The 25,443-nt window shown below is 53.7% G+C and overlaps 7 protein-coding genes across 7 annotated transcripts; 5 read left to right on the top strand and 2 right to left on the bottom strand.

The window, feature by feature from the left end:
• Nucleotides 1–1,902: 1,902 nt before the first annotated feature.
• On the top strand, nucleotides 1,903–4,601 carry NCS57_00237100 (Protein kinase domain-containing protein; the record flags this gene model as incomplete). The annotated part of the gene is made up of 4 exons (XM_053052403.1): nucleotides 1,903–1,996; nucleotides 2,123–2,412; nucleotides 2,607–3,927; nucleotides 3,985–4,601. The coding sequence occupies exons 1-4, from the start codon at nucleotides 1,945–1,947 to the stop codon at nucleotides 4,599–4,601; spliced, it is 2,280 nt and encodes a 759-aa protein (XP_052917649.1). The 5' UTR covers nucleotides 1,903–1,944.
• Nucleotides 4,602–5,274: 673 nt separating this feature from the next.
• Nucleotides 5,275–5,850, top strand: NCS57_00237000 (uncharacterized protein; the record flags this gene model as incomplete). Its single annotated transcript, XM_053052402.1, has 3 exons — nucleotides 5,275–5,277; nucleotides 5,479–5,765; nucleotides 5,826–5,850. The coding sequence occupies 3 exons, from the start codon at nucleotides 5,275–5,277 to the stop codon at nucleotides 5,848–5,850; spliced, it is 315 nt and encodes a 104-aa protein (XP_052917648.1).
• Nucleotides 5,851–8,581: 2,731 nt separating this feature from the next.
• NCS57_00236900 (Chitin-binding type-1 domain-containing protein) lies at nucleotides 8,582–10,140 on the top strand (the record flags this gene model as incomplete). Its single annotated transcript, XM_053052401.1, has 2 exons — nucleotides 8,582–8,759; nucleotides 8,837–10,140. 2 exons carry the CDS (start codon nucleotides 8,582–8,584, stop codon nucleotides 10,138–10,140), a joined length of 1,482 nt encoding a protein of 493 aa, XP_052917647.1.
• Nucleotides 10,141–11,838: 1,698 nt separating this feature from the next.
• Nucleotides 11,839–12,809, top strand: NCS57_00236800 (uncharacterized protein; the record flags this gene model as incomplete). Its single annotated transcript, XM_053052400.1, has 3 exons — nucleotides 11,839–11,868; nucleotides 12,092–12,359; nucleotides 12,496–12,809. The coding sequence occupies 3 exons, from the start codon at nucleotides 11,839–11,841 to the stop codon at nucleotides 12,807–12,809; spliced, it is 612 nt and encodes a 203-aa protein (XP_052917646.1).
• A 640-nt stretch (nucleotides 12,810–13,449) lies between these two features.
• On the bottom strand, nucleotides 13,450–14,681 carry NCS57_00236700 (uncharacterized protein; the record flags this gene model as incomplete). Its single annotated transcript, XM_053052399.1, has 2 exons — nucleotides 14,183–14,681; nucleotides 13,450–14,126 (listed from the first exon to the last, which is right to left on the bottom strand). The coding sequence occupies exons 1-2, from the start codon at nucleotides 14,577–14,579 to the stop codon at nucleotides 13,450–13,452; spliced, it is 1,074 nt and encodes a 357-aa protein (XP_052917645.1). The 5' UTR covers nucleotides 14,580–14,681.
• A 630-nt stretch (nucleotides 14,682–15,311) lies between these two features.
• Nucleotides 15,312–17,681, top strand: NCS57_00236600 (uncharacterized protein; the record flags this gene model as incomplete). Its single annotated transcript, XM_053052398.1, has 3 exons — nucleotides 15,312–15,792; nucleotides 15,846–16,894; nucleotides 16,944–17,681. 3 exons carry the CDS (start codon nucleotides 15,312–15,314, stop codon nucleotides 17,679–17,681), a joined length of 2,268 nt encoding a protein of 755 aa, XP_052917644.1.
• Nucleotides 17,682–18,435: 754 nt separating this feature from the next.
• NCS57_00236500 (SMK-1 domain-containing protein) lies at nucleotides 18,436–21,288 on the bottom strand (the record flags this gene model as incomplete). Its single annotated transcript, XM_053052397.1, has 5 exons — nucleotides 18,436–19,310; nucleotides 19,360–20,786; nucleotides 20,836–20,920; nucleotides 20,978–21,089; nucleotides 21,172–21,288. The coding sequence occupies 5 exons, from the start codon at nucleotides 21,286–21,288 to the stop codon at nucleotides 18,436–18,438; spliced, it is 2,616 nt and encodes an 871-aa protein (XP_052917643.1).
• Between the last annotated feature and the right edge of the window lie 4,155 nt (nucleotides 21,289–25,443).

Below are 25,443 nucleotides of genomic sequence, written 5' to 3'. Positions count from 1 at the left end.
ATCTCGTGCCTTGGGCTCGGTAACTCTGTGTTGATCAGATTACGATAGCCATATCGGGTCGTCTTTGGGGCACCAACATGTGTAAAAAGAAATGTTGGGCACAGATCCAGAATAAAAAAAGCTTGACTGAAATAGAAGCAAGGGTCATCAAGTGAACAATGGCCCACTGGGCAGAGAGATCGAGCGAGTTGAGACGCCCATCACCCAGGCGAGATGCAACGATGAATCCATGGATGGGACCAAATCAATTTGCAAGGTACCTGGTACTTGGGTCGGCAGCTGGGCACACAACCCCCGGAGCTAGTCCCTGGCCGGGAATATTGGCAGAGAGACTTGGAACAGCCTTGTGGTTCCATGGGTCCAGTCTAGAAGGCTTCCATTTTGGCCACCACCAAAGAAAAAAGCCTGCATTTTGATTGTTTGCTTGCCACGTGTAAGCCCCCACGAAGGAGTCGTGTTCTGGTTACAGTGCAGTGCACAGGGAGGAAGGCATCCAGCTGACACCCGACTGGAAAAGATAAGAACACAGTCACAATAAGCTGTGGGGGCGTTGGCGTCATTCTCTTTAACCGTCCACCTCAAGACAGTCATGACAGTGAAGGGTTTTTAAGTGAATGGGGTTTCATTCTCGCTCGGCCGTTGTGTGTCATTCACGCCGGGTGGCAGCCCCGAGAGCTCCGCCACCGCGGGCCGGCCTTGCTGCGAACGGACCGCAAGCTTCACGGCCTGAAAGAAATTTTCTTCTTTCGCTTCCGTGAGCGGGTGACTGCTGTCACGGCCCCCCGTCTCATGTTGTGCTGACTCTGACACGCTCGGAACAGATCCGTGGCTTAAGCTTGGCCCGCAGCGGAATCTGCTGACAGGGGAAAGGCTGTGAGCAGGAGAGACAAGGAGAGTCTCATTTCGATACTATATATCTTCAGGAGAGGTGCTTAGATATCCATAACTATTGAACCCCTTGAAAACGTGATGCCAAGGCGCTTCTCTCATGACAAACAAGCCGAGAACCACATACCGCGACGACCCGAACCGGCCAAGCCGACAAAGCTAACCGGACATATTCGCAGATCTGAGTAAGAGGGCGGAGGTCCTTGGTCTCTTTTTGTAGTAGTCGTGCGCCCTTACATGAGATCCATTGTGTTACGGCACAGCCAACAGCAGGCGTAAACGATACGAGACGAGCATGATGAAGAAACAGTCAGATCTTTCAGGGCCCCGGAGCTGCTCTGAAACTCAATGAGATAAATGGCTGCATGATACCCTCTATCGTTCACGCATCGAATACCTACAGACGAAAAATTTGTACCGGGAGCCCTGGTTTGTGATGCGCCAGGACCATGTCCCAAGCTCGAGTAAGGCCGCAGGACGAGGTCCTCACCACGGCCTTGGTAGGTACCCAATACTTGCCAGAGTAAATTGGCCATTTGCAGCTGAGAACTGGACAACCGTGCCCCAGCGACCCTGCTTGTTGGGCTCTCACTTACTGTGCTACCCGAGAGAACTCTTCCAAAATAAATCCGTGTAACTAGCCCTTTTGTTTCCTTTCTTTTTCCCCTGGACGTCAATTTTCGCCATCTTGTACGACCAATTCTCGGTCGTCAGCTGCCCAGAGACACCCCTAGCGCGCCTCTAGCCTGCTTCTAGCACCCGCAGAAGTCGCTGTTGGTACGTGCGAACGCGGGCTAGCTTCCTAGGTTCCCAGCAAGACACCAAAGGGAAAGAGAGAACCGAAAAGGTGGGAGGAAAGAAGTGGAAAGGCAAGTGGGAGGGAGGAGCCACGAGAGCCCCACCAACCAACTCGGCCGGCCGTCCTCTTTTATCATCGCCGTCGCAACTCTTTGCTCTGGTCTCGCTTCCTCTTTCAACCCTCCCCCAAAATTGCTACCTTCGTTTGCTTCCCCTGCCTTTGGATCAACCTCCATCGCCAGTATCTATTCGCATCCCATGGCATCTCCTACTCCTCCTGGTGAGCGTCCTCGCTCCCAGGACCTTTCTGGTAAGTCTATATCTTCCGGTTCAGCCGAATCTCTGAGCTGCCCCACCTTGATCTGCTGCTCTGCGCGCCCATCTTCATCGCCAGAACCTCTGGACACCACAATCGCTGACATGACTCTCTCTCAAGCTCCAGAGCCCTCCCAGAAACCTGAAGAGCCTGCGGTCGCCCAGGAAAAGGCGGCCGAAGATGCTCCTGGCGTCCGCTTCTCTGCTGCCGTCCAGGAGATCTCACCTACCGAACCCGCCGCTCCCGAGCAGTCGTCATCGAGCCCAGAACAGGAGGCCCCGTCGAGCTCCTTCACAGAGGTCACCGCCGACCAACTCAAAGCTTTCACCAAATCACTCCACGGCCGACCTCTCCAGGAAGTTCGTCTGACCAGCTGTCAATTCGAGCCCTTCTCTCTTCCACCGTCCAGAGTACGTGCTTTCAGCCCCTCTTTTGCTCTGAAGTTGCGCTTGCCCGAGTCTCCGCATACGGCGTTGGTTCAGTTGATAACCGATTGCTCCGCCGGCGTCCCTTCCGCCGTTGAGTGCTTGAGCTTGCAGCAGACGCCTAGCTTCCCTACCCCAGCTCAAGGTTCTGCTACTGACGCTAACTGATGTCATCGCAGGTCCCGTCTCATGAAGATGAATCGGGTCAGTCCACAAGACTGCCCACCCCTACCTCGGCCAACTTCCAATCCACACACAGCAGCCCACGACTTTCTGCATTGGCGTCTCCTCCCCTGACTCCCGCAGGATCCGGTCAAGCTAGTACCGAACGGAAGCCCAGGGAAGGGTCGGCAGCGAACGAACCCCCAATTATCACCCCTCAACCATCGTCTTCGCACGAGAAGCCCACGCCAGCTCCTGACAGGAGACCCTCTACACACCGAGCCACCTCGGATCATGAGGTTCGTAGAGCTTCGTCAGCCGAGGAGCAGCACAAGTCCCACCGTCGGGGCATGTTTGGTGTTGGCCCCGGGTCTGTGCCTGTTTCCAGAGAATCCAGCCCTTCTCGAAGCTCAGCATCCAACTTCTACTCCAAACCAGTCACCCCTGGTGGCGATATCAACGACCCTTATGCAAAGAACCGCCGGCCCGCACCCGCGCCACATGCGACCAAAAACTCAATCGACCCCAGGTTTATCTTTTCTAGGAAGAAGAAACACAGCTCGCCCCATGGATCCAAGTCAAACGTGAACGAGAAGCGTGCTTCGTCAATTTTTGGAAGTGCCAAGAACAGCACTGAGGACCTTTCGCACAACGATAGCGCCGCCACTGGTATCATCCACCCAGGTCATGGCTCTATGGCAGATCTGAAGCGCTTCTTCCGGAAGTCAGGCCATCATCACAAAAAGAGGGACTCTTCCCCAGCGCCATCGATCAAGCTGGGAAAGTCGCCCCTGGCTTCCAGGTCCACTCAGCAGTTGCCTTTTGGAGACGATCATGGGTTGTCTTCCAAATACGGCAAGCTCGGCAAGTTTCTGGGATCTGGTGCCGGCGGTTCGGTACGATTGATGAAGCGCAAGGACGATGGTACTGTGTTTGCTGTCAAGGAATTCCGCGCAAGGCACACATACGAAACCGAGAAGGAGTACAACAAAAAGGTCACGGCCGAGTTTTGCGTTGGATCGACTCTCCACCATGGCAACATCATCGAGACGTTGGATATCTTGCAGGAAAAGGGCAGGTGGTACGAAGTCATGGAGTACGCACCGTTCGATCTGTTCGCGATCGTTATGACCGGTCGGATGTCTCGGGAAGAGATAACGTGCTGCTTCCTGCAGATCCTCAATGGCGTGACATATCTGCACAGCGTGGGCCTTGCTCACCGCGACCTCAAGCTGGACAATGTGGTTGTCAGCAGCAAGGGCATCATGAAGATTATCGACTTTGGTAGCGCCCATGTCTTCAAGTACCCCTTCGAGACTGACACCGTACCCGCGAAGGGTAAGTTCGATATTTACTTGGACTTTGATATCAAAACCAGGCGCTAATCGTTTTCAGGTATCGTTGGCTCTGATCCTTACCTCGCCCCTGAGGTTTACGACTCCAAGGAGTACGATGCCGTGGCAGTGGATATTTGGTCACTGGCCATTATTTTCTGCTGCATGACTCTGCGCCGATTCCCTTGGAAGCTGCCGCGTATGACGGATAATTCATTCAAGCTGTTTGCGGCGGATCCAACTCCTGGGCATGATCCGAAGAAGCTGATCGTGCCCTCCAAGTCAACGAACGACCTGACCACCACCCCGGCACGGGACTTCTTGGCTGAGGATGAAGTAAAGCGAAAGTCTCATCATGAGCGAAAGGAGGAGACGAGTGCGCAGCCATCGGCTTCTACGGGTGATTCCAAGGCACCTGCCTCTGGAGGCGACAAGAAGGAAGTCATCCGAGGCCCGTGGCGCATTTTGCGGCTACTCCCGAGAGAAAGTCGACATATCGTTAGCAGGATGCTCGAGCTCGACCCCAAAAAGCGGGCTCGAATGGATGAGATCCTCCAAGAGCCGTGGGTTGCCGACACGGTCATCTGCCAGCAGTTCGACCACGGCGAGGTGGTGCCGGCCGATAATCACACTCACATCTTGGAACCGCCGGCTAACCAGCAGCCGGAGAAGAAGTAATGACTGGACGGATGAACAGACAAAACATTGTATTGTATGCTTTTACGGACATGTTGACAGGGTTTGGCGTTTCTGAGAGCGACTGGTGGGCATAAATTGGAGGACAGCAGGGAAGCGTGTTATTTTGCATGTGGATGGACGTGGCATTACTCGACAGCGCATGATGATTGACAACAGATAGAAGTTGGATAAGCAATTGCAAAACGGTGCGGCGTATTAGTTGCAATAGGATACAGGTAGCGGTACTTGGTTTCAATTACAGTAACTAGTTAGGTAAATGAGGAGGAAGAAGTTGAATAACAATATTGTCTCACTGATTGGCTCCCTGTGTTGCATTCCGTCATGATAACCAACTTACCCCAATCCCACCAAGTTTACTCGGCAACTCGGCGTCGTCGGCAATGGAGGCACGTGCGGCGCTGACTGTCCTGTTTGCCGGAGACGTATTGCCGGGGTCTTGTCTCGGAACCGGGGAAATCAAGCGCCGAGGGGAAGCTTGGAGGGAAAAAATTGCTGACCTTCTTCTGGAAGCTGTTGGAAGAGACGAGGTCCACTCCGATTTGAACTCCGCTGAACTCCAAGTCCGACTCTTCTCCCTCTTTACTCCATCTTTGTTTACGACTCTACGACTCTCTTCTGTTCTACCGCTTAACCGCCTTTCCACATAATCACAATGGTGCGTGCATTGCGTTGCTTGTGCTGGAGGGGCTCTTACAAGATGGCCCTCGGTGTGTTTCATTCTGGACTCCTCGGCATACGAACCTGGGCAATTGAATAGCCGGTTGAATGGTCGAGGACCAAGGATTGAAGCATGAAGGAGCAATTGAAGGAGATTCTGTACTGAAAGGCGAACCAAGACTAACATATCATGCTGCAGGCCACCTCCATCAAGTCCATCCGAGCTCTCGCTCCCCTCCTGGACCGTGTCCTCGTCCAGCGCATCAAGGCCGAGGCCAAGACCGCCAGCGGCATCTTCCTCCCCGAGTCCAGCGTTGAGAAGCTCAACGAGGCCAAGGTCCTCGCCGTCGGCCCCGGCGCCCTCGACAAGAAGGGCAACCGACTACCCATGGGCGTCGCCGTCGGTGACCGCGTCCTCATCCCCCAATTCGGCGGCTCTCCCGTCAAGGCCGGCGAGGAGGAGTACCAGCTCTTCCGCGACAGCGAGTGAGTAGCCGCGCTTCGATGTTGAAGTGGAGGGATGGCAGTAGACTAACATGACTTTAGGATCCTGGCCAAGATCAACGAATAAGATACCCCCAGCATTCAACTGGAGTTAGCATGTACCATATTGTACCATAAGGGAAGCGGCAGACGCAAGAGACGGAACTCTTTTGCAGAAGCCGAACGGAAGGGGAAGAAGGAGGAGTTGACTGTAATGTAGGCGCATGATGAAGACCAAATTACGCGGGGAACAAAATATCTGTGTCTATATATGTGCAATGGACATGAGAGAAGAGGTCATACATATTGGTCGCGCATCGAGTCAGAATCAAATCTCCACTCTTGCCCTTTCAACTTATGATATCCTTGGGTGACGTTATGGGACACGGCATGAAACTTTATGAAAATGGAAACAAAGTAAAGAAATTGAGGTGCATTAAAAGAAACACGGAAGTCTTCCACCTTGCATAGCCGCCCAGAGCCTCATGGAGGTAAAGAACGGGGTGCCGCGCAGAAGCAGCGGCAAGAGGATCGATCGATTGGCTGTCGGTTGATCTTGACCGCGGGTCGGCGTGAGGGCTGCCGAAGCGCCGATGGGTGAGGACCCAAGGGCCGAAAGAGGGTCGGGATGCTTTTTTTGGTGGTTCTACGGATGTTGCATAGGTCAAAGACGAGGCCTGATATTCTCTGTCAGCGACCAAGTCTATGTTGCTAAACAAGGATCACCGTGAGTTGCCAAAGGCTAAGCTCGGCCATCCACCCGCAGTGCCTGTCCTCTTGACAGAGGGATGATCTATCCATCAGGACTCACAACATAAGAATAAGCATCTTACTACCTGCGGATATAGGCTATACTCTCCCATATCTGCCATGTCCATCGGGTAATTTTACCCTTATGCTAGGCGTTGCATGAGAACAAGCTTATTCCTCCTTGAGGTACGATTACGATCTAGTCTTTAGGTTGCATCCCCGCTGTAACAGTAGTCCGCAGGTAAATTGAGGTTCGCTCGCCGGGTTGTTGGAACAAGTAGGAATGCTAGTGCAAACGGGTGAGGGTAGCATCTGTTCATGGGCTCAAGAAGATCAGGTTTCAAGGAACGATCTACGCAGGCAAGATGGGATGACAGCGGGATAACTTCCGCATCTTGTTAGTCGGAGCTCTAGCCCCTTGAGGGGATGAGGATGGAGGTTTGGCCCCCCCCTTGGTGAGATTAGACTGGGGGAGGAGGATCGACGGTATCCTTGTCTTCAGGTCTTGGTATGGAGCAGGCTATGATTGAACCCTCTGGAAATAAGGTACTGGGTTTGAAACTGATTATCCGAATGTGAGTGCTACGGCATTACGGTAAGTATGAGTTGAGCAGTTAGGATGAATGTCTAGGCTCTTTGTTGGCTTCTAGGACAAGAGTGATGCAGATACGAAGGTGCACAGAGGTATACAGAGCCATGTACGGCTGAACAGATGATCCCTGAGAATGAGCAAAGGATGAATAGGATTGATTGAAAGGACCGCTCAGGTTGAGTTAAGGACTGAGCAAGCTGGATGTTTAGAGTCGCACCACTGAACGCCGCCGACGCGCTTGGTGGAGGGAGGGCCCTGCAGGTATTAGCCGGGAGCGTCGGGCGGGATGCTGATGGGGTTTGAGGTTCTGTGCAGTGGATCATGGATGACCCTTGTCGGTGTTTCGTCTGCGTTTGTTTCTGGTTGTATCGGAGAGTTGTGTTGGATCGTTGTTTATTTCATGTTGGAACCAACAACCATTAGCGAGAAAGGTCTTAAGTCATGGCATTGAGGTTGCAGCACAGGAGATACTATGTATTGCCCGAGTCAGGCATGTTCTTCTCACACGCTCTCCTGATTAATGCTCCGGAGTGCGTGCCTTCCCTTCTGCAAGACTATAGGCAGCCCGCAGCGGAACAACGCCCACTCAGCGCTTGCTTGACGCAGGTACCTAGAAATTACACGCACCCAAGACGCACGCGCTCGCGCACGCACACACGGGTACCTTGCAACTCGTCGACATTCGTTTCATCTTGAGCATCTTGGCACTCAGCGCTTGTCTCCTCTTCGCCCTCCTTCCTAAGATGATACGCCACATCGACGACCAGTAGATGGCCCCTCCCCTTGCAGGCCAGCCCCAGGTTCCCTCAGCCCGCCTCGGCGGCTGTTCCGTTTGATTGCGGCTTGCAGGAGCCGGTCGGCAAATGCCTAGGATCTTGGGCTCTTCCCGTGTGTGGTGCTGCTGGGGGAATGAGAGGAGGATGAGTCTAGGGGCGAAGCCACTGTTTTAGGTGGTGGCGGCGTTTGGACCGACGATAGAGGCGGCCCTGCGCGTGTAACTCGTCGCCGGTCACCGATATCCAGGCCCAGGACCCAGGGATGTAGGTTGTTGCTTGAGGTCTGTGGAAATCTGATCTGTGGGCTTGCCTACCCTGTCCTGTCCATGGTCTGAGCTGAACTGAGCTGAGCTTGTTGGGGCCTACTGGTCTTGGCCATGTTGGTGAGCCCGCGAAATGAGGGTATATCAACTCAGCATGTCCCCCGACTTTTGTGATGGCTTCTCCTTCTCTCGTCACTCACCAATTCTTCCTCAATCTGGTGTTGAGAAGTTGTTTCTTTTCCCTTCCCTTCCTATTCTTCATCTTCTTTCCGATTTCACAGTCGCTCCTTTTCTTGCCGCTTTCCAAGGCATACACGCTCCCTTTAGCAAAACAACAACTACGACTTTCTGCCCAAGCGGCTTTGCAGAAACTGGACTTTCTGCCCATTACCTCTTTCGTTTTTTTCTTGAATCCCATCATCCTTTGAATCCTTCACAATGAAGTTCCTTTCTACCGTTCTGGGCCTCGCCTCTGTTGCGAACGCCCATACACTCTTCACTACCTTCTACGTCGATGGCAAGAATCAGGGCGACGGAACTTGTGTTCGTCAGCCCGAGGATGCTGCTACCGCCAATGGTCCCATCTATCCCATTACTGGAGATGTCATGGCTTGCGGTATGTTGAACCATCATGCCCCAATTGGACTCGTGCCAATGGAAACTCCATGGAACCCGTGACTGACAAACTCACAGGCCGAGATGGTGACAAGCCTGCCAAGTTCATCTGCCCTGCCCCTGGCGGTGCCCAGCTCACCTTTCACTTCCGTGAGGCTCCCGCCTACCAGCGACCCGGAGCCATCGCCGAGGGCCACAAGGGCCCATGTTCCGTCTACGTCAAGAAGGTTGACAACATCCTCACCGACTCTGCTGCCGGTGCAGGATGGTTCAAGATCTGGGAGGATGGCTTCGATGTCAAGGAGGGCACCTGGTGTACCGACCGCCTCCGAGCCAACAATGGCCTTCTTTCGGTCGACCTCCCCACTGGCCTGCCCTCGGGCTACTACCTGGTCCGCCCTGAGGTCCTCGCCCTGCACAATGCTCCCGCTGGTGATCCCCAGTTCTACCAGGGCTGTGCCCAGATCTTCATTGAAAACGGCCCCAGCGTTCCTCTTCAGGTCCCTGAGAAGTACGAAGTCAGCATCCCCGGTTATGTCAACAAGGACACCCCCGGCCTTACCTTCAACATCTACGAGAAGCCTCTCGGCGAGTACCCCATCCCCGGCCCCGATGTCTGGGTTCCCACCTCTGAGGAGACTGGCACCAAGCAGACCCAGAAGTACGGTGTCATCCCTGATGACTGCCTTGTCAAGAATGGCAACTGGTGCGCCAAGCCCATGGCCAAGTACTCTGGCCAAGAGGAGTGCTGGGCCGCTGCCAAGGAGTGCTGGAGCCAGGGCGATGTTTGCTGGAAGACTGCCGCCCCTTCTGGCGGCGCCAACTGTGAGGTCTGGAGCGACTACTGCAAGGAGATGAACAACCAGTGCGAGAACAAGAACTTTGAGGGCCCTCCCAAGTTCACCGGAAAGGAGGTGTTTGCCAAGCCTGGCCCTATCCCCGCGCCCTACGACGGCACCGAGGTGAACAAGGACAGCAAGGGCACTACAAGCAGCGTCGTCGAGAAGCCCTCCACAACCAAGGCTGCGGCTCCCGCCAAGACCACGGCCAGCGCTCCCAAGGTCAGCGCCCCCAAGGCTGAGCCTGAGACCGTCGAGTACAACGAGGATGCTTTCCCAGCCTACAAGGAGACTCCTACCGGGTATATCACTGCGCCTACTAGCACCTCCGTCAGCAAGCCCAAGGAGACCTCGAGCGTTCCTGTGAAGGAGGGAAGCTCCGGCCTCAAGGTCTCCAAGGACGGTCGCTGCGGAGGCGAGACGGGCCAGACCTGTGAGGGCAGCTCATTCGGCAACTGCTGCTCAAAGAAGGGCCGCTGTGGCCGCAAGAGCCGACACTGCGATTGCGGCTGCCAGAACGCCTTTGGCATCTGTGGAGAGTAAAGATGCCGTAGCGGGCATCTTGGAGAAGAACGTGGTGTTTAAACTTCTGTGTGTTGGAAAATTTGATTCAATTCATCATGTACATTTGGGGGTTAAATGGTTCCTTTGAGATGACGAGATCTTGACCTGAGGAAGATTGGCTGGATCAGTCATGTACAATAACAACAAAAAGCTTATGAGAATATGCGAGCAATGAACCAGAGACTTACTGCTCACCTGACTTATGGTCCACTCAATGTGTGTATGTCCTATGCAAATGAAGAGATCAATGAGACCTTAAAGGTGCAAAGTATGGCCCTAACTTCCGTCCTCTCAAAGACCTCGACTTTATGGTGATTATTTATGTAAAAATACTAAAGACATATCCTAATCAGAAGTTAGATCTCTATTGTCTATTCTCCTACTTTTTTTTTATTATACCTTTAGCTATCCTTAGGGGAATACGCTAATCTTTAGACTCCTGTCTCGTCTTTTCTTGACTCATACTCATCAACCTGAAGAGACGAGGTTCCGCCTTATATGAGTTGGCGACGGCTAGTTGAGCATGAATAATCAAGGATGATGAGACAGATAGGAAGAGGTGAAACTTGTGAAAATCAGGCAGCTAATGAGGATGGACATCAACTCTGTCACAACTTGTTCTAGGGAATGAAAGGGACGAATGCAATGTGTGGCGAAAAGGACGACGACAAAGTGTGGCTGAGAGGTGATGGGTGAAGGTGTCTGGTGACAACCACGATGACGTCGAGGAGCAAGGGGTTGAAGAGAATGAGAAAAAAAAAAAATCTGACAAAAATGTCCCCTTGCTTGGGGAAATTATAGGGACGATCCGGGTTTGTGCAACGGTCTTGCAAAGGGAGGGACGCCACAACGTTCAGAGTGCTTCAGGGGTGGTGCTGTGGTATGCATCCATCAGCTTGATACAGCGCGGTTCTGTGGAGGGATGGGCTGGATTTGAGGTATCTGGTTGACTGGTAGGGAGTAGGTTTGAAATGTTTGAGGATAGGTATCTAATTAGATAGAGGACATGTGTAACAGTGGTATGATGCTCGAGTCGAAGATGGACGGATATTTCGTCATATTTCACAGATCCAAGTTGGTTAATCAACCGATCGTCGACCACCCTACCCATGCCTGACAGTTGACGGACGGACGGACACCATGTCCGTCTATCTGTCCGTCCCTTCATCCGTCTGTCTGTCGGTCTGTCGACACTGATTAAAGTCGAAGCCTGTTCTTGTCAGGCTCCCATATTCGAAAGACATCCATGTCTGTCGTTGATTGACCATGCCTGCTCTAGCCACCTGGCAATTGGGCCTCTCCCCACTGAGACAATGGACCCCAGGCGGAGGGCGCTGTGACGGCACCTCGGCCCCTGTAGAGACGCACTAGCCCGCTGCGCAGGTGCCCTGCCTGCCTATGCCAGGCAAGTAGGTTGTCACCTGCCGGCGCTGCACCAGCCTGGAAGGCAGCCGCCGCCTACCAAAGGCTGGAGTTTAGGTAACCTTGTCCCGCCGCCAAACTCGCTCTGCCTGGATCCATCTTCAACCTTCAAACCCTCGACTCGACGAGCGCCCCCGATTCCCTCAACTCCCTCTCCGCCCTCCCGACCTCCTCCGTCCGCCGTCGTCGCCCGTCCTTCTCGATCGCATAGCCTGCTGCTCTGCTCTTCCGCTGCCATCGGCCTCGCCTTTCATCATGTCGAATAATCGCAACTACGATTTCCTGGTACGATACCTCTACCTGTCCACGCTTCCCTCCCCCCCACCGCCCGCAAGCCCGCTCAACTACCCCCCTGCGTCCCTGGCATTTTGTCTCGAACCAACCCCCAGATGGGCCATGTGAATTTGCAGAGCCGAAATGTTGCCCTTCGCGATCGCCGCTCAGTGCCCGCGATGGTGTTGAGAATCACTCCCGCTGACCATGTCCTGTCTCTTCCTCCACCGTATAGATCAAGCTGCTCCTGATAGGCGACTCCGGCGTCGGCAAGTCGTGCTGTCTGCTGCGCTTCAGCGAAGACTCCTTCACCCCGTCCTTTATCACCACCATCGGCATCGACTTCAAGATCAGGACCATTGAGCTCGATGGAAAGCGCGTCAAGCTGCAGATCTGGGATACCGCCGGCCAGGAGCGCTTCCGTACCATCACCACCGCCTACTACCGCGGTGCTATGGGCATCCTCCTGGTCTACGACGTCACCGATGAGCGCTCATTCAACAGTACGTCTCCGTGTCATCTTGTCCCGCCGAGCCCTGATGGTCCATCCCGCCATCTACCGTCGTTGCCGCCTCCTCGGCGCCGCCGGCCAAGCCATGGCACCCCAATCGACACACCATGCTGACACTGACATTGCAGACATCCGTACCTGGTTCCAGAACGTCGAGCAACACGCCACCGAGGGCGTCAACAAGATCCTGATTGGAAATAAGTGCGACTGGGAGGAGAAACGCGTCGTCTCTACCGAGCAGGGCCAGGCCCTCGCCGACGAGCTCGGCATCCCCTTCCTCGAGGTTTCGGCCAAGAGCAACATCAACATCGACAAGGCCTTCTACAGCCTAGCCGCCGACATCAAGAAGCGACTCATCGACAACTCCAAGAACGACCAACCCTCGGCGAGCGGCGTCAACGTTGGCGACAAGAGCGAAGCCGGCGGCAGCAAGTGCTGCTGAGCCGCTGAATACCCCGAGGAGTCCGTATCTGTCTTTTCTCCGTCTGCCGTCCTTATTTATTAAACTTATAACTTTTGTTAACTTGGCACGCCGTGGAGCGGGTCGGTGTGCCTGTGCTGTGCTGCGATGCGATGCGAGTTGGAGAGTGAGTTCACCAAGAGAGAGGGAAGCGAACCTGGAGGGTGTGGCAGGAGGAAAGGCAACCGAAAGAGAGGAGGAACAGATGGATGATGGCTGGCTGGCTGGCTGTGAGCTGGGTTGAGCAGGGCGGCAATCTCAGTCATCATGAAAGAGGAGATGCGACTACACTACGCGCGAGGTTTTGGTCATGTCCCATTCTCCCCCTGACCGACCTTCCACCCCATCTTAGAGAGCAAATCCGGTCTGGAGTTTCGGTTTTTTGATCTGGGTCTAATATACATTGCTTTCGTTACGTGTCTGGTCTGTTTGTGGTTGCGCTTGGATCGAGAGGCTGCTTTATCATTGTTCACGAGAGGCATTGCAGAGGGGGCACAAAGTAGAGAAGCTGCATCGCGAGAGGCTGCTGGACAGATGGCCACAAAGTTGGATGGCATTGAGGGGAGTGATGTACCATGGCCGATTCATTTTTTGACTGTACCCGTTCTATCATGTTCAATCGCTAAAACTCAATATATGATGCCGTCACTGTCGTTTTTCTGCCTTCGTCGTCCACTTCAAGCTCCCGCTGGTTCCAGCTCCGGATAAACCGCCAGGCAACCTCGGAGTCTCTACAGAGAAGGACAAATCGAGTGTTAAGCTTGAGGCGAAAGTTGATGTCTTCTAGGGGCACTCGCATGCCGTGCTTGTCGAGCAAGGCGTGGTCTTCGGTGGTGCGGGAGAGCGAGTAGACGGAGCTGACGTTCCACGGATGGTTGCGCTCGGCGCCGTCCATTCTGATCAGCCTGTCCAGTCCCGGGCCCGATATGAGCGGGTGCCGCAGCTGCAGCAGGACGGCGGCCGGGGGGAGTCTATAGCCGGAACGACGGACGAGGAGGTCCATGAGGAGCTGCCATGGCCATTTGCCCTTGGCGCGGGACAGTCTGGAGGAGATGGTGCCCGGGTACGAACCCGGGACGAGGGAGAACTGCTCGAGCTCGGCCTCGAACTCGCCGTCGCCTCGCAGCTCGGGCGGGACCTCGCTGGTCCAAAGACCGGTGGTACAGTGTAGCTTTATCCGGGCGAGACGGAGGAGACGGTCGAGCGTGGCCTGGTAAAGCTCGGCGGCGGAGCTCGATCCGAACGAGATGCGGTAGGTGCCGATGGGGTCGAGCGTCCACGGGTCACGCTCTTGTTGGACTATTAATCTCAAAGTTAGCTTCTGGCGGATGGTGCAGGTTAGAAGGGATGCGCACCCTCCTTAATGAGGTTCCTCCAGCTGGCGAGATCCTTGGCGTTTAGACGCAAAAAGTCGCTCGAGACCAGCGACGTCGGCAGGCCTTCGAGAACTAGCATGCGAGCAGCCTGGTTGTTGCGCTTCCAAAACTGATTCTTGGCCTCGAGACGGCTCGCCTCCTCGATAGGATCGAGCCCGGACCCGGGGGCCTCGACGGGCGTCCTCCACTTGGCAAACTCGTCCTTGGGACTGAGTTCGACCTTTGGAATCCCGAGCTCATCCTCGGGTTTTCTGTCTTTGCTGTCCGGGGCCTTCCTCCCGGGCACCATCCACCGGGGATCCTTGGGGTTGCGGACCGACGAGATGGACCTGGCGCCGAGGGCGGCCGCGCTGGGGAGCCATCGGGGACGGATCATCCGGGCGGAGGCGTGTAGGCAAACATGGGATGCCCCTGGGGAAGAGGGATTGAGCGAGGTTGGAGGTGGAAGCTCGAAATGTTGGAAGGATTCGAGGTTTGGGAGAATTGGACATGTTTTGCGCCGGGGCTCAAAAAGGTTTAGTGGACCGATCCTTGGAGGTGGGACGTATCATGGCAGGACTCATGATGAGGGAAGGATGGTTGTTGTTGGCATGTTTGATGTTCTTTACCAGTTTATTACACTAAGGATTAGCGGTGCATGATCAAATTGATGGATTGCACATAAGTCCTTCATATCTTTAGAGAAAGGCTGCAGCTGGAGCACTGTTCTGCTTGATCCATAACACGAGATGATAGCCTGCAAGGATGGTCGTGATATATGAGTCTCGTCTAAACCCCTCACTAAACAGCAAAAAAGAGCAAAATAGACGTCAAATTTTAATCATGATCATATACAAAATATATATTCACATTATTCATATGCCCTCTATGTTCCCTAGAATTTAGCAAAACATCAGAGCAGGATAGTCAAAGACTGTGCCATTTTTACATCCGTGGTCAGGCTCCCGCACTAGTTTGCAATTCTTGCCATTTGTGTGCATCTGAACTTTTACACTGATCAACTACAACCAAGGCCAATAGAAACTGGATCAAGAATCGCCTCTTCACCTCGACCCATTTAATTTTCTCTCTCTACTTCTTCCTCTTCTGATAGATTTCACACTTCAGAATGCTCGCAAAGAGCATCGACGCCAAGGTGCGGCCTTTGGCCAACACCAGCCTCGAGAAGTCGAGTCTCATCGGCGCCGCACGCATCTACGTGAGCAAGGATACGATGCTCTCGCTCAACGGAAACCTCGAGAGCGGCAAGCACTGCATTGTCACGAGGCTCGAGAACCCCCGCGAGGCAAAGGAGGATGGTCCCCGAGAGGAGCTCCAGCGGGAGGCGTCGCTGTGGATTCTGCCTGAGAAGAACTTGAGCCCCAACGTCGTGATGATGACCAGGGCTTTTCAGGATGCGACGGGGTTCAAGATCGGCGACCCTGTGCGCATCGCCCTTGCGGGGACGACGCCTGATGCAGAGGAGATTGTTGTTCAGGATGCTACTGAGAAGACTGAGAAGACAGCGAACGATATTGAGAGTATGAAGAGGCATGAAAAGGAGGCCCGATATCCTCCTTCATGGGAGGCATCTCTCGCTTGTGCTCTCGGTACGTTAACTATACCACTGACCATAGGGAAAACGCTAACCTATGATATCCAGCTCGTGCTGATCAAGTCTATCCTGGCATGGTCCTAGAAGCAATTCTTTCTAGCAAATATCGACGAGCTTTCAAGGTCGTATCCGTCAACTCTCAAACCAACAGTCTGGCCCGTTTCAACAATGCCTCATCAGCCATTCGCATTTCCGACGGGAACGAGCCAGAAGCTGAAGTCAACGGCCAGGCAGGCGGTGACCTTATCGTGACGGGCGTTCCTGGAATGGGAACCCAGGTCGAGGCCCTCAACACCTTCCTCGATGCCTTCACAAGACCATTCTACTTCAAGGGCGAGCAGAAGTCATGCGGATTTGTCATTCACGGCGGTCAAGGTACCGGCAAGACCTTCTTCCTGGAACGTGTGGCGGCGACAAAATGGGGCAGGGTTCATTGGATCAAGCCATCGGAAAAGATTGCTGCCATCAGAGAGACGTTCAAGCTGGCCCAGAGCCAACAACCAAGCATGATCCTCATCGATGACTTTGAGGCCCTGATTAACAAGGATCGGTCTAATCGAGACACAGTCATTGATACTATCGCCGAGGAGCTGGACCAACTCTCTGCCATTGCATCATCAAGCACCGCCATGCCTCAGGTCGTGGTGGTCGCGACCTGCACCGATTATCTTACAGACATCCCGGCCAAGCTCCAGAAAACCCGTCGTTTCAGTGGAAACGTCGCCCTACCTATTCCCAGAACCTCTGAGCGTCTCGAGATCCTGAACTACTTCAACCCCCCTGTCAGATCCGAGGAGAAGCAGAACCTCCTGTTGGAGTTGGCCCAACGAACTCACGCCTACAGCCCCCAGGACCTGGACAAGCTTGTTTCAAACGCTATACAAGGTGCTGCCCGTCGACTTCGGAAATCGGGCGCCGATCCCTCGGTCGAGCAGGAATATTTCCTCGAACAGACGGATCTGGAGCACGCAAGACAGGCCACTCGACCTACCGCCATGCGCGATATCAATCTCAACCCTCCAACCATTCACTGGCAAGATGTCGGTGGTCAAGATATCCTGAAGAAGGCGCTGAACCGCATGATCAGATATACCAAGGTGAGATCTCCGCGAGCCCCTGAAAATACCATCACTGACGCTTATTTAGCATCCCGAGCGTTCTCTTCGTCCTCCACCAAAGGGCCTCCTTCTATATGGTCCTCCAGGTTGTTCCAAGACCCTCTCAGCACAAGCTGCCGCTACCGAGTCCGGTTTCAACTTTTTTGCCATCAAGGGCGCTGAGCTCCTGAACATGTATGTCGGCGAGACTGAACGTGCAGTTCGCACTCTCTTTGAACGTGCCCGCAACGCCTCTCCGTCCATCATCTTCTTTGACGAGATCGACTCCATCGGTGGTTCACGTACTGGTGGCTCAGGAACTCGCAGCACAGGCGGCGTCAACATCCTCACCACCCTCCTCACTGAGATGGATGGCTTCGAGGCTCTCTCAGGCGTGCTTGTGCTCGCAGCCACTAACCGTCCCGAGGCTATGGACCCTGCCCTGATGCGTCCCGGCCGTTTCGATCAGGTGCTCTACGTTGGACCCCCGGATGCATCTGCTCGCGAGGCCATTTTCAACGTGCACCTCCGCGGTCTACCCCTCGCCCCTGATGTCGACATCTCGGACCTTTCGGCTCGTTCAGAAGGCTACTCTGGCGCTGAGATCAAGTCCATCTGTGATGGAACATACATGCTGGTGCAGGAACGGTTTGATGATGACGAGACGAACAAGCTCGAGTTGAACATGTCGGACTTGGTGACGGTGCTGGAGAGGACGCCACGCAACATTACGAAGCAGATGATTGACGGGTATGAGATGTGGTCGAAACAGTTCAAGAAGGTCTAAGAGTGTGAGAGTTATCTCACATATTTCCTTTGTCAACGATACATGAAGATATCGTCCTGGGCTAGATAACGACATGATGGTACAGAGTAGATGCTTAGATAGGGATGGATGGCAGGGTCATAGACAAAAGTTTGTTTTCATCTACGGGTCTTTGTTTTCATTCCATCATCACGAGAGACCTCGTCCTTCAGACTCCGGCTCACCCTCTCGTTTTTCAGAGAGACCATCCATAGTCATATATGTTATGATACACAGCCAGCCACCTTTCCTCACATCGGCCGCTCGTCAACTGGCAGACCGCCGCTCATCTAGAGCCCTTTCCCCCCTTTCGCGATCCTGCCAATCTCTCATCACCCGAAAAATCCCATTTCGTTTCCCTCCCACGCCATGCCATGCCATGCCGCCGCTTCTCGACGACTCTATCACCCAGAAGAAGGCCGAGTCTCAGCCCAGACGGAGAGCCCCATTAGACCAGACCAAGAGTTGCCAGTCTCCCAGCGCGCCTCGGCGAGAAGCCACCAGGAGACGATAGCAAATCATACGAAACCAAGAGTATAGTGACGAGGAGCCACAAGGAGAATTCAAACACAACGCCAGTCTCCTCCGCATAGACCATCCCTTAACCAGCCATCCTTGCCAAATGTAATTTGTGAGGGAACGAGTCCTCCGAGCCCACGTCCCCCCCGTTCCCTGGTAAACCAAAACAGACCGAATACCCGTACGCCATCGCCGAAAGAAGGGCACAATGAATTTTTCACGAGTCCTCGTTGGATCCCGGGCCGCTGCCTGTCCGTAGAGCCGAGGACAGGCTGATAGCGATCTTCTTCGGGCCATTGCCACTGGTAGGGCCGGCGTTGAAGCTCTTGCGTCTGCGGAGGACGCCGTGAGATGTTCCCGAGCCGCTACCAACAGAGCCACTGCTGTTGCGTCGCTTGTTGTGCAGAAGCTTCCCGAGCTCATCTTCGTCCTCATCCTCTTCGCGTCGTCGCTTTTCTGACAGTCGTTCCAGTGGCGGTACAACTCCGAGGCTCGAGTCGATTGGTGACCCCACGGCGTCCGATGCCACATCGCTTTGGCTCTCTGATGCTTGAGGATCAACATTTTCGTCCGTCTCTTCATCGGATGCGTAATCCACGAGAGGTTTCGATGCGGTAGACCCGTTGGTCGAAGGCGCCTTCTCTGGGTCCTTGTTCTGTGAATCCTCCTCTTCCTCGGGGTCCGATGTTGCCCAGTACTCTTCTTGCTCCTGCTCAACATTGATTTGTTCCATCAATCTCGTCGGCTGTGGTCTCCTGCCTATCTCATCCTCGCCCTCTAGGAAGTAATCCATGTTTGATGTATATCCCTGAGTTTGATCATATCGAAGAATGATGTCTCGGAACGTGGGCATGGAGCTCAAACCTAGCAGTCGCTCCCGGTAGTTCACTACAAGGTGCTTGATCAGATCTTTAACGTTCTCCTTCTTAATGAACTCGAAGAACTCCAGCGATGCGGAACCCAGGAGGTTGTCCCTGGGCATGGTTTCAATAAGCACATCGAGAATTGGTCCCAGCACTTGCTTTTCCGTCAGCTGCTTGATGTAGAATTCGTCCTGGAGTCCAATCAAAGAGCGGAAGAATCGGATAGCAACTGTTATTGGTTAGCATAGGCTGAGAAACGGACAGTAGATATAGCGTACCCAGTCGCAAATACTTCTCGGGGCATTTGAGAAGTTGAGCAACTCGCTGAGCAATGTTGTTCGACATGACAAAAAACTTGCAGCGCAGATTATGCTGTCGGATAAAGAAACACAGAATCTCTATCAGATACGTAAACATAGACGCTTGTTGTACGGGGAAGTTCATGTCTGTTCGCTTCTCCAGGTCGAGCAATGGCTTGAACAGCCTCGGCGCAGATCGTTCATAGAATCGGTGCAGGAAGATGTCTTGCTGAGGATCCAGGCTCCCTTGAGGACGCGGTCTCCCGCCAAAGTCGCCATTCGCCTTTGCAAAGCTCTCGGCGTTCGGCATTTGCGCAGGTCCAGGGTCCAGGAGCACTTTGAGAGCTTCTGATATTTGCGACTTGACACCGAGGTCAACTTCCACCAATAAAAGATCAATCAGTGAATCCGTCAGGGGTGGCTGATTCTCGTGCATCTGTCGGTAGAGCGTCTGGCGAATCATCTGGGGGTCGTGGTCGATGATGGAGATGAGAATATCCGTAGCGCCGACCCTCACTCCAACATCGTGGTGTCGCAATCCAAAGTGGATGACCTGCAAAAGGCCGTGGGCGATGAAGTTGTTGTACAAGGTCTGGCGGGCCGGTGGCTGGATGTTCTTTGCTATAGCACAACACTGCTGAATAAACAGGACCGCCTCCTTCTTCCTCTTCTGATCGTTGTTTGCAGTACTAAAGATACCAAACAGTTCGTTGAGGAACGCTGCATTCGCTTGCAGATGTTGGACAATGTCGACCTGGTTGAAAAAGATGAGGGAATTGAGGACCGAAAAGGTAGGGTCGTCGAGAATGCGCGCAAGGACGACATCCTTGAGGTACTGTAGCCGATATGTCTGATGGATCTTCCGACGGGTCTGCTCATCCTCAATCCGCACCACTTCCTTGTAGCGACCTTGGTTTCCGAGCCAGTGACGATGATTAGCTTTGTGACTGGGGAAGTCTGGATCATACTCGAGGGCACCGACGACACCCAACACGCATTCGTCTGATACAGCATGCTCGATAATCGAAGTGTCGTTGAGGAGGATGACTGTCTTCATGATATTGCAGAGCCGGTGCAAGTCCTGGAGGCTCTCAAGATCTTCAGCCATCTCAACCATGGGGATGAGTTTGCCAATGTAATCCTCGGCCATGATGGCCTTTGCAAGCGCATCACGACCGTTAGCTGTCGTACTCATCATCCGCATGGTTGACTCAATCTCGCCAAGATTTCCGAGTTCGGCGGTGGGTAGGTTGATCGTGGGCGGGACATCGATAGCGAGATCGTCGGAGAGGCCATCGTCTAGACATTTGGCATCAGCAAAGTAATCCTCCTCGGATGAGGAGTAGGTCTGCATACCGGCGCCAGCAAGGTTGTGAAAGGTTTGCTGGACGCTGCTCACGAATCGCCTGAGGAAGAGTCAGCGGTCGGCCCTAATAAATGAGACACGGGACAAACCAAATCATGGAGCATCCTTCGGCTTCTTGAAAGCTGAGAGCCATATCCACGCCATTGCTCGGCTCCTGCCATACGATGAGGGTATCTGCGAATCAAGTCAGACATATGACGTCTCCAGCGCAAATCGAGCATCAAGACGTGCCTTGCTGCTTCTGAAAGCCATCTTCTTTCTGGATCTTGGTCTCTAGTAGGAGGCGGTCGGGTTGGTCTTCGGATTCAACGATGACGCGCGGATCCTTGCGACCATCTTCGAGCTAGAGATCGCCTCAGTTAGCCACGCATTTCATGCGCAAGGAGAGAAAAAAGGCCAGGGCGGATGAAAGGACAACGACATACAGTCTCGAAGCTCGCGCTGCAGAAGCCGGTGCCTCGGTCGAACCAGTCATTGTTACGGAGCTCGTAGACCTTGACGCGCTTCTTATCGGTGGGCTGATGAGGCACGGGCTGTGCCATCATCAAAGAATCGGGCTCCCCCTCGGCAGTGAGGTTCGTGTACGCAGCCAGATCCGGGGCGAGTTCGAGATGCTGTTGCAGGGACAGCTCCGAGGGTTCGTTGTGGCTCAGGATCGTAAGCGCCGCCACGGTTTCTCACGGTGCGCGCAGACACGGCGCGACAGTCGGCTTTGTCAGGAAGCGGAATGCCCTGAATGAGGATTGCGTCGTTGCGCTGCGGCGCGGTAATCAATTCTTTTAAACGTAGAGCGAGGGGCAGCCGTCAATGCGCCATGCAAGAGGGATGTTTTGAGAGCGAGGCGGCTGCGAGGGCCGGTGGATCGGGAGTGGAGAGGTTGGATGACTGGACTGGCGACACGCCACGGAGACGAACGGCGGGAAGGAGAGAGCGACGCCGGCGACTAAATGAAAGCGCGACGAACAGGCGACGACGACGGCGACAGCAGGTATCAGATTGCCGGGAGCGGCAGGGCGGAGGCCGAAGCGGAGATACGGGTTGGGTTTGGCGATCGGGCTCCGATAAAAGTGAGGACTTTTGAGGCTGTCGAGGATTGCGGATGAGGTGGGCAATGCGCGTGACCAGGCTGCCAGATGGTGTTGGGTTTGGGCCTTGGGGCCTTTTCCTTTTGGAGGGGAGGGGGGACCTTCCCCTTCGTCTTCCCTTCCATTTCCATGGGGGCGCGAAAAGCTCTTTGCAGCCACCGAAGCCACATGGTGTGAGGCTGGTGCCTGATTTTCGTCCAATGGCAGCCTGTAATGAGCCTCTGACGAGTGGGGGCCGGTTACGTGATTGTGGCTGGTGGTTTGCCACACCCCAACCAGAGTGAGGCTTGACCCCTTGATTGATAGCCACTCGATCTGCTCCAAAAAGAAAAGAATGGCCCCATCCCGTCCAATGCTCGTGTTTCTGCTCCATTCTTCTCCAGTTTCTCCAATGCCTGCTGTGACCCCTGGCCCTGTTATTTTGGTGATGCAGTCTACGCCATCATGCGGCGGCAGATAAGATGCTGAGTTAGCCGAAGGGGAATCCACGGGCCTGGCCGAAACCATGATTGTGGTTTACAGGCTCTGTTGAACACTGATGATTGGCTCTTGTGACAAAAGCAAAGGACATTGCAGCAAGTTTGGCGGACATGCAGCTGTCCGCTGGTCCGTTTATTGTCATGGACGAACCGCCACTTGCACTTTGCTTGACGATCTCCGTGGACGTCACGCGATTCCTGCATTTTCAAGCAGCAGGGTATTCGCGTCAACTCGAGCAACGCGTCGTCGAATATGCAAATCAGTCCTCAATTAAGGGTCTCTCACGACCCCTGTGAGGGCACATGGTCAGGACAAAGTCATGAGTTCATTTTCCTCTAAGGGTAAGTTATCGTAGATAATAAAAATTAAAATAGTAGACAAGGTATGGTCCTTTTTTATGATAGTTCTTTGATTATTTTAGTATATTTTGTGTAAATGAGCTTGCAATATTTAATACGAATTAGATGTTCTTTGCTATGATCTGTCGTTTCTGGACCCCTGTGACTTGTGATGGTTAGCTTTAGCATTTAAGTTGGTCATGACGCTACCCTGCAGGAACGTGTCGGCGATTTTTTGAGTCAATCTCGTTGATGAGCTGGAGAAGGTTTACCTTGCACGTGCTAAATTTAGCCCGCATTCTTGACAATCAGCTCTTAACTTTTTATCGCCTTGCTGCTAATCCAATGGCTGAGCTTGACGGAGCTGTGTGTAATGAGCTCTGCAGGATGACAGAGTTCCAAACATCTATGGGACACGAGTAACTAAGGTGGGATGATGAAAATTCATTGCCTCGGTATGGAGGCTTCACCCGTGAGCTGAACAGTCACAAGCAAGCACTGTTTTTTGCTGTGAGCTCGATGAATACCGACTGGTACAGGTTATCTACACATGTGATCACCACCTATGAGTTATCGTGAGTTAGCCGCGGCATAGCGTTGTCGAACAACCACTCTGGTAGTTGCTAATGCCATCGACACACGTGATCGGTGAGCACCACTGAGACAATGGTTGATGAGACATATCACCGACATAGAGGGTTAGCAGTCTCGGTACTCTGTAGTAAACATGTCCCCGGGCGTTGGCGGCCTCCGTCTTCATCCCGTCTCTAAGCTATGATCCCGTGGCCTTAATAGCAACTGCTCCATAAGATGAATAGAAGAGCCTAGACACAGCTACGCCACGGTCAACCGGCTTAACCATCTCCATCATTTCAAGAGGGCGGTGAGATTCGGGAACAATGGACAACAGCCAAGACGCGATCGATAACCACGACTGAGCCATCCCGTGACAAGCGTGCTCGCCAACGTCTCGGGAGGAAGCCAAGGCTACACGAATGAGTCTTAAGAGGTATAGAGGTCATGACTCGGCCTGTCCGACGGACATCGCGACGAATCAAGAGCTGAACAGGTCAGCTGGAGTGTTGCCGCGCCTCGCGTGGCACAGCAACCGGCTCTCTTGACGTGGGTAGCCACCTGGGTGGAAGACAAAACAAGACACCAGTATCCGTACACTGGGGTATTAACTCATCCTCGTCAACGAGTCAGAGTAAAAAAAATGTGAAGAATTTATAAGATAATGGACAAATTTTCCTCCAAGATATTTGAAAGTCTAAGAGGATTGCTTGTAATTGTTTATAGAATTTATGTATATCCCTTATTAGAACGGTCATGTTATTGATGAGTAGACAGCTTTGCTGTGATAGTGTCTCTGTTTTCTTGACCTGCCTGGCAGTCTCCAGCTGGTAACCTTGACGGGCCCTCGGACAATTACAAAGGCCCCGGGCGGCTCCAGCTCTTCACCGCCGCTGCGGCTGTTGCTGCTGAATACGGAATGGCAGCTGTCCATGAGAGTTTGGAGACCCGGTTTTCGACGATCTTAAAAGGACAGGGCCTCGCAGGCTCGCTAACTCTTCCGGGAAGACGGGGGTCTTCTAAAAATTCTAGCGCCGATGAGATGCCTGATTGAGCTTGGGCGGCGGAGTGACAGGAGGTAGGGGGGAATCTCGTGTCCTTTTCGATTCAGGGCCGTAACGAGACAATGCCTAGCATCCCGATGCTTCCGGTCATGAAGTCTCGGAAGGGTTCATGAAAATCACCCCTTTTTGACTTTTTTCTGTCTTTATTTCTCAAGACATAATCATGAAAACCTTTCAGGTCCGGCCTTGACGTCGTCGTGTGGCTTGACATGGGTGACACGCTTGGCGTAGATCGACCAGGGGGCCTGGACTGTCAAACCTGTCACAGCACGGGAAGTTCCTGAATCGACAACCTCCCACCTCCTCAAGCAGTCCGCGGACAGCGACAGGGTTCCAAGTGAAGTCTGCAGCGCACGAACCATCCTGACGGTATTGAAACAGTAAAAGGCGTTTGCCATCCAAGGCACAGGGACCGCAACAGTTGGGAACTGCCCTATGACAGGGCCGATGTCGATCGGTGCGGGCGTCCGGAATAGATTAGTGCCACTGCATCGATCCCTGTGAGCGTCGAGGCCCCTGGATGGTTGACCCTGTGAGCTTCATCGTGAGGTCAGCCCTGGATTAAGAGAAACCGTTGAGGAAAGGATGTGTCGTATTCCCGCGTCAATTGACGTATATGAGGCGTCTTGATGGGAGTCAAGCCTCTTCTCTGACGTGTAAGTGGTCTTACATGGGGGATGCTCCATGTCATGGAAGACATGGTGAAACGACGGCAGATAATTCTACCTCCACAACCACGTACGGCACAAGGCCACCGGTGTCTTGGCCAAGCGAGTACTCACAACGGCTGAACATGAACGAGTAAGTCAGCTAGCAGACTGCAAGTCAAGGTCATCTTCTCCACAGAGACAGGCGAACTGAGCTGACTTTGAACAAGACCCGCAAGGGGGGACAATACGACGGCGTAGGCGACAATAGCAGAGGCAATCAGACGGAGGCCAAGAGTCTACTGCCCTTATTCACAGCTCGTGACTTTTATTCTTTTAGTCTTTGTGGCGCTGGATCGCTGCCGGGGGACGGCGAGCGTGGATCGGTCGCGGCCCCAGCCACCACCACCACAAGCGACAATAACTACCAGATTCCCGGGACGCGAGATGGAGCCCCCTACCAGGAGGCGAACCTGGGCGAGACCTGGGTCCTGAGACCCGTGTCGACAG

This window comes from Fusarium keratoplasticum, chromosome 2, assembly GCF_025433545.1.
Source record: "Fusarium keratoplasticum isolate Fu6.1 chromosome 2, whole genome shotgun sequence".
In the NCBI taxonomy this organism is placed as follows: Eukaryota; Fungi; Ascomycota; class Sordariomycetes; order Hypocreales; family Nectriaceae; genus Fusarium; species Fusarium keratoplasticum.
Note: the sequence above shows the minus strand (reverse complement) of the source record. Positions and strands in the feature narration are given on the sequence as shown.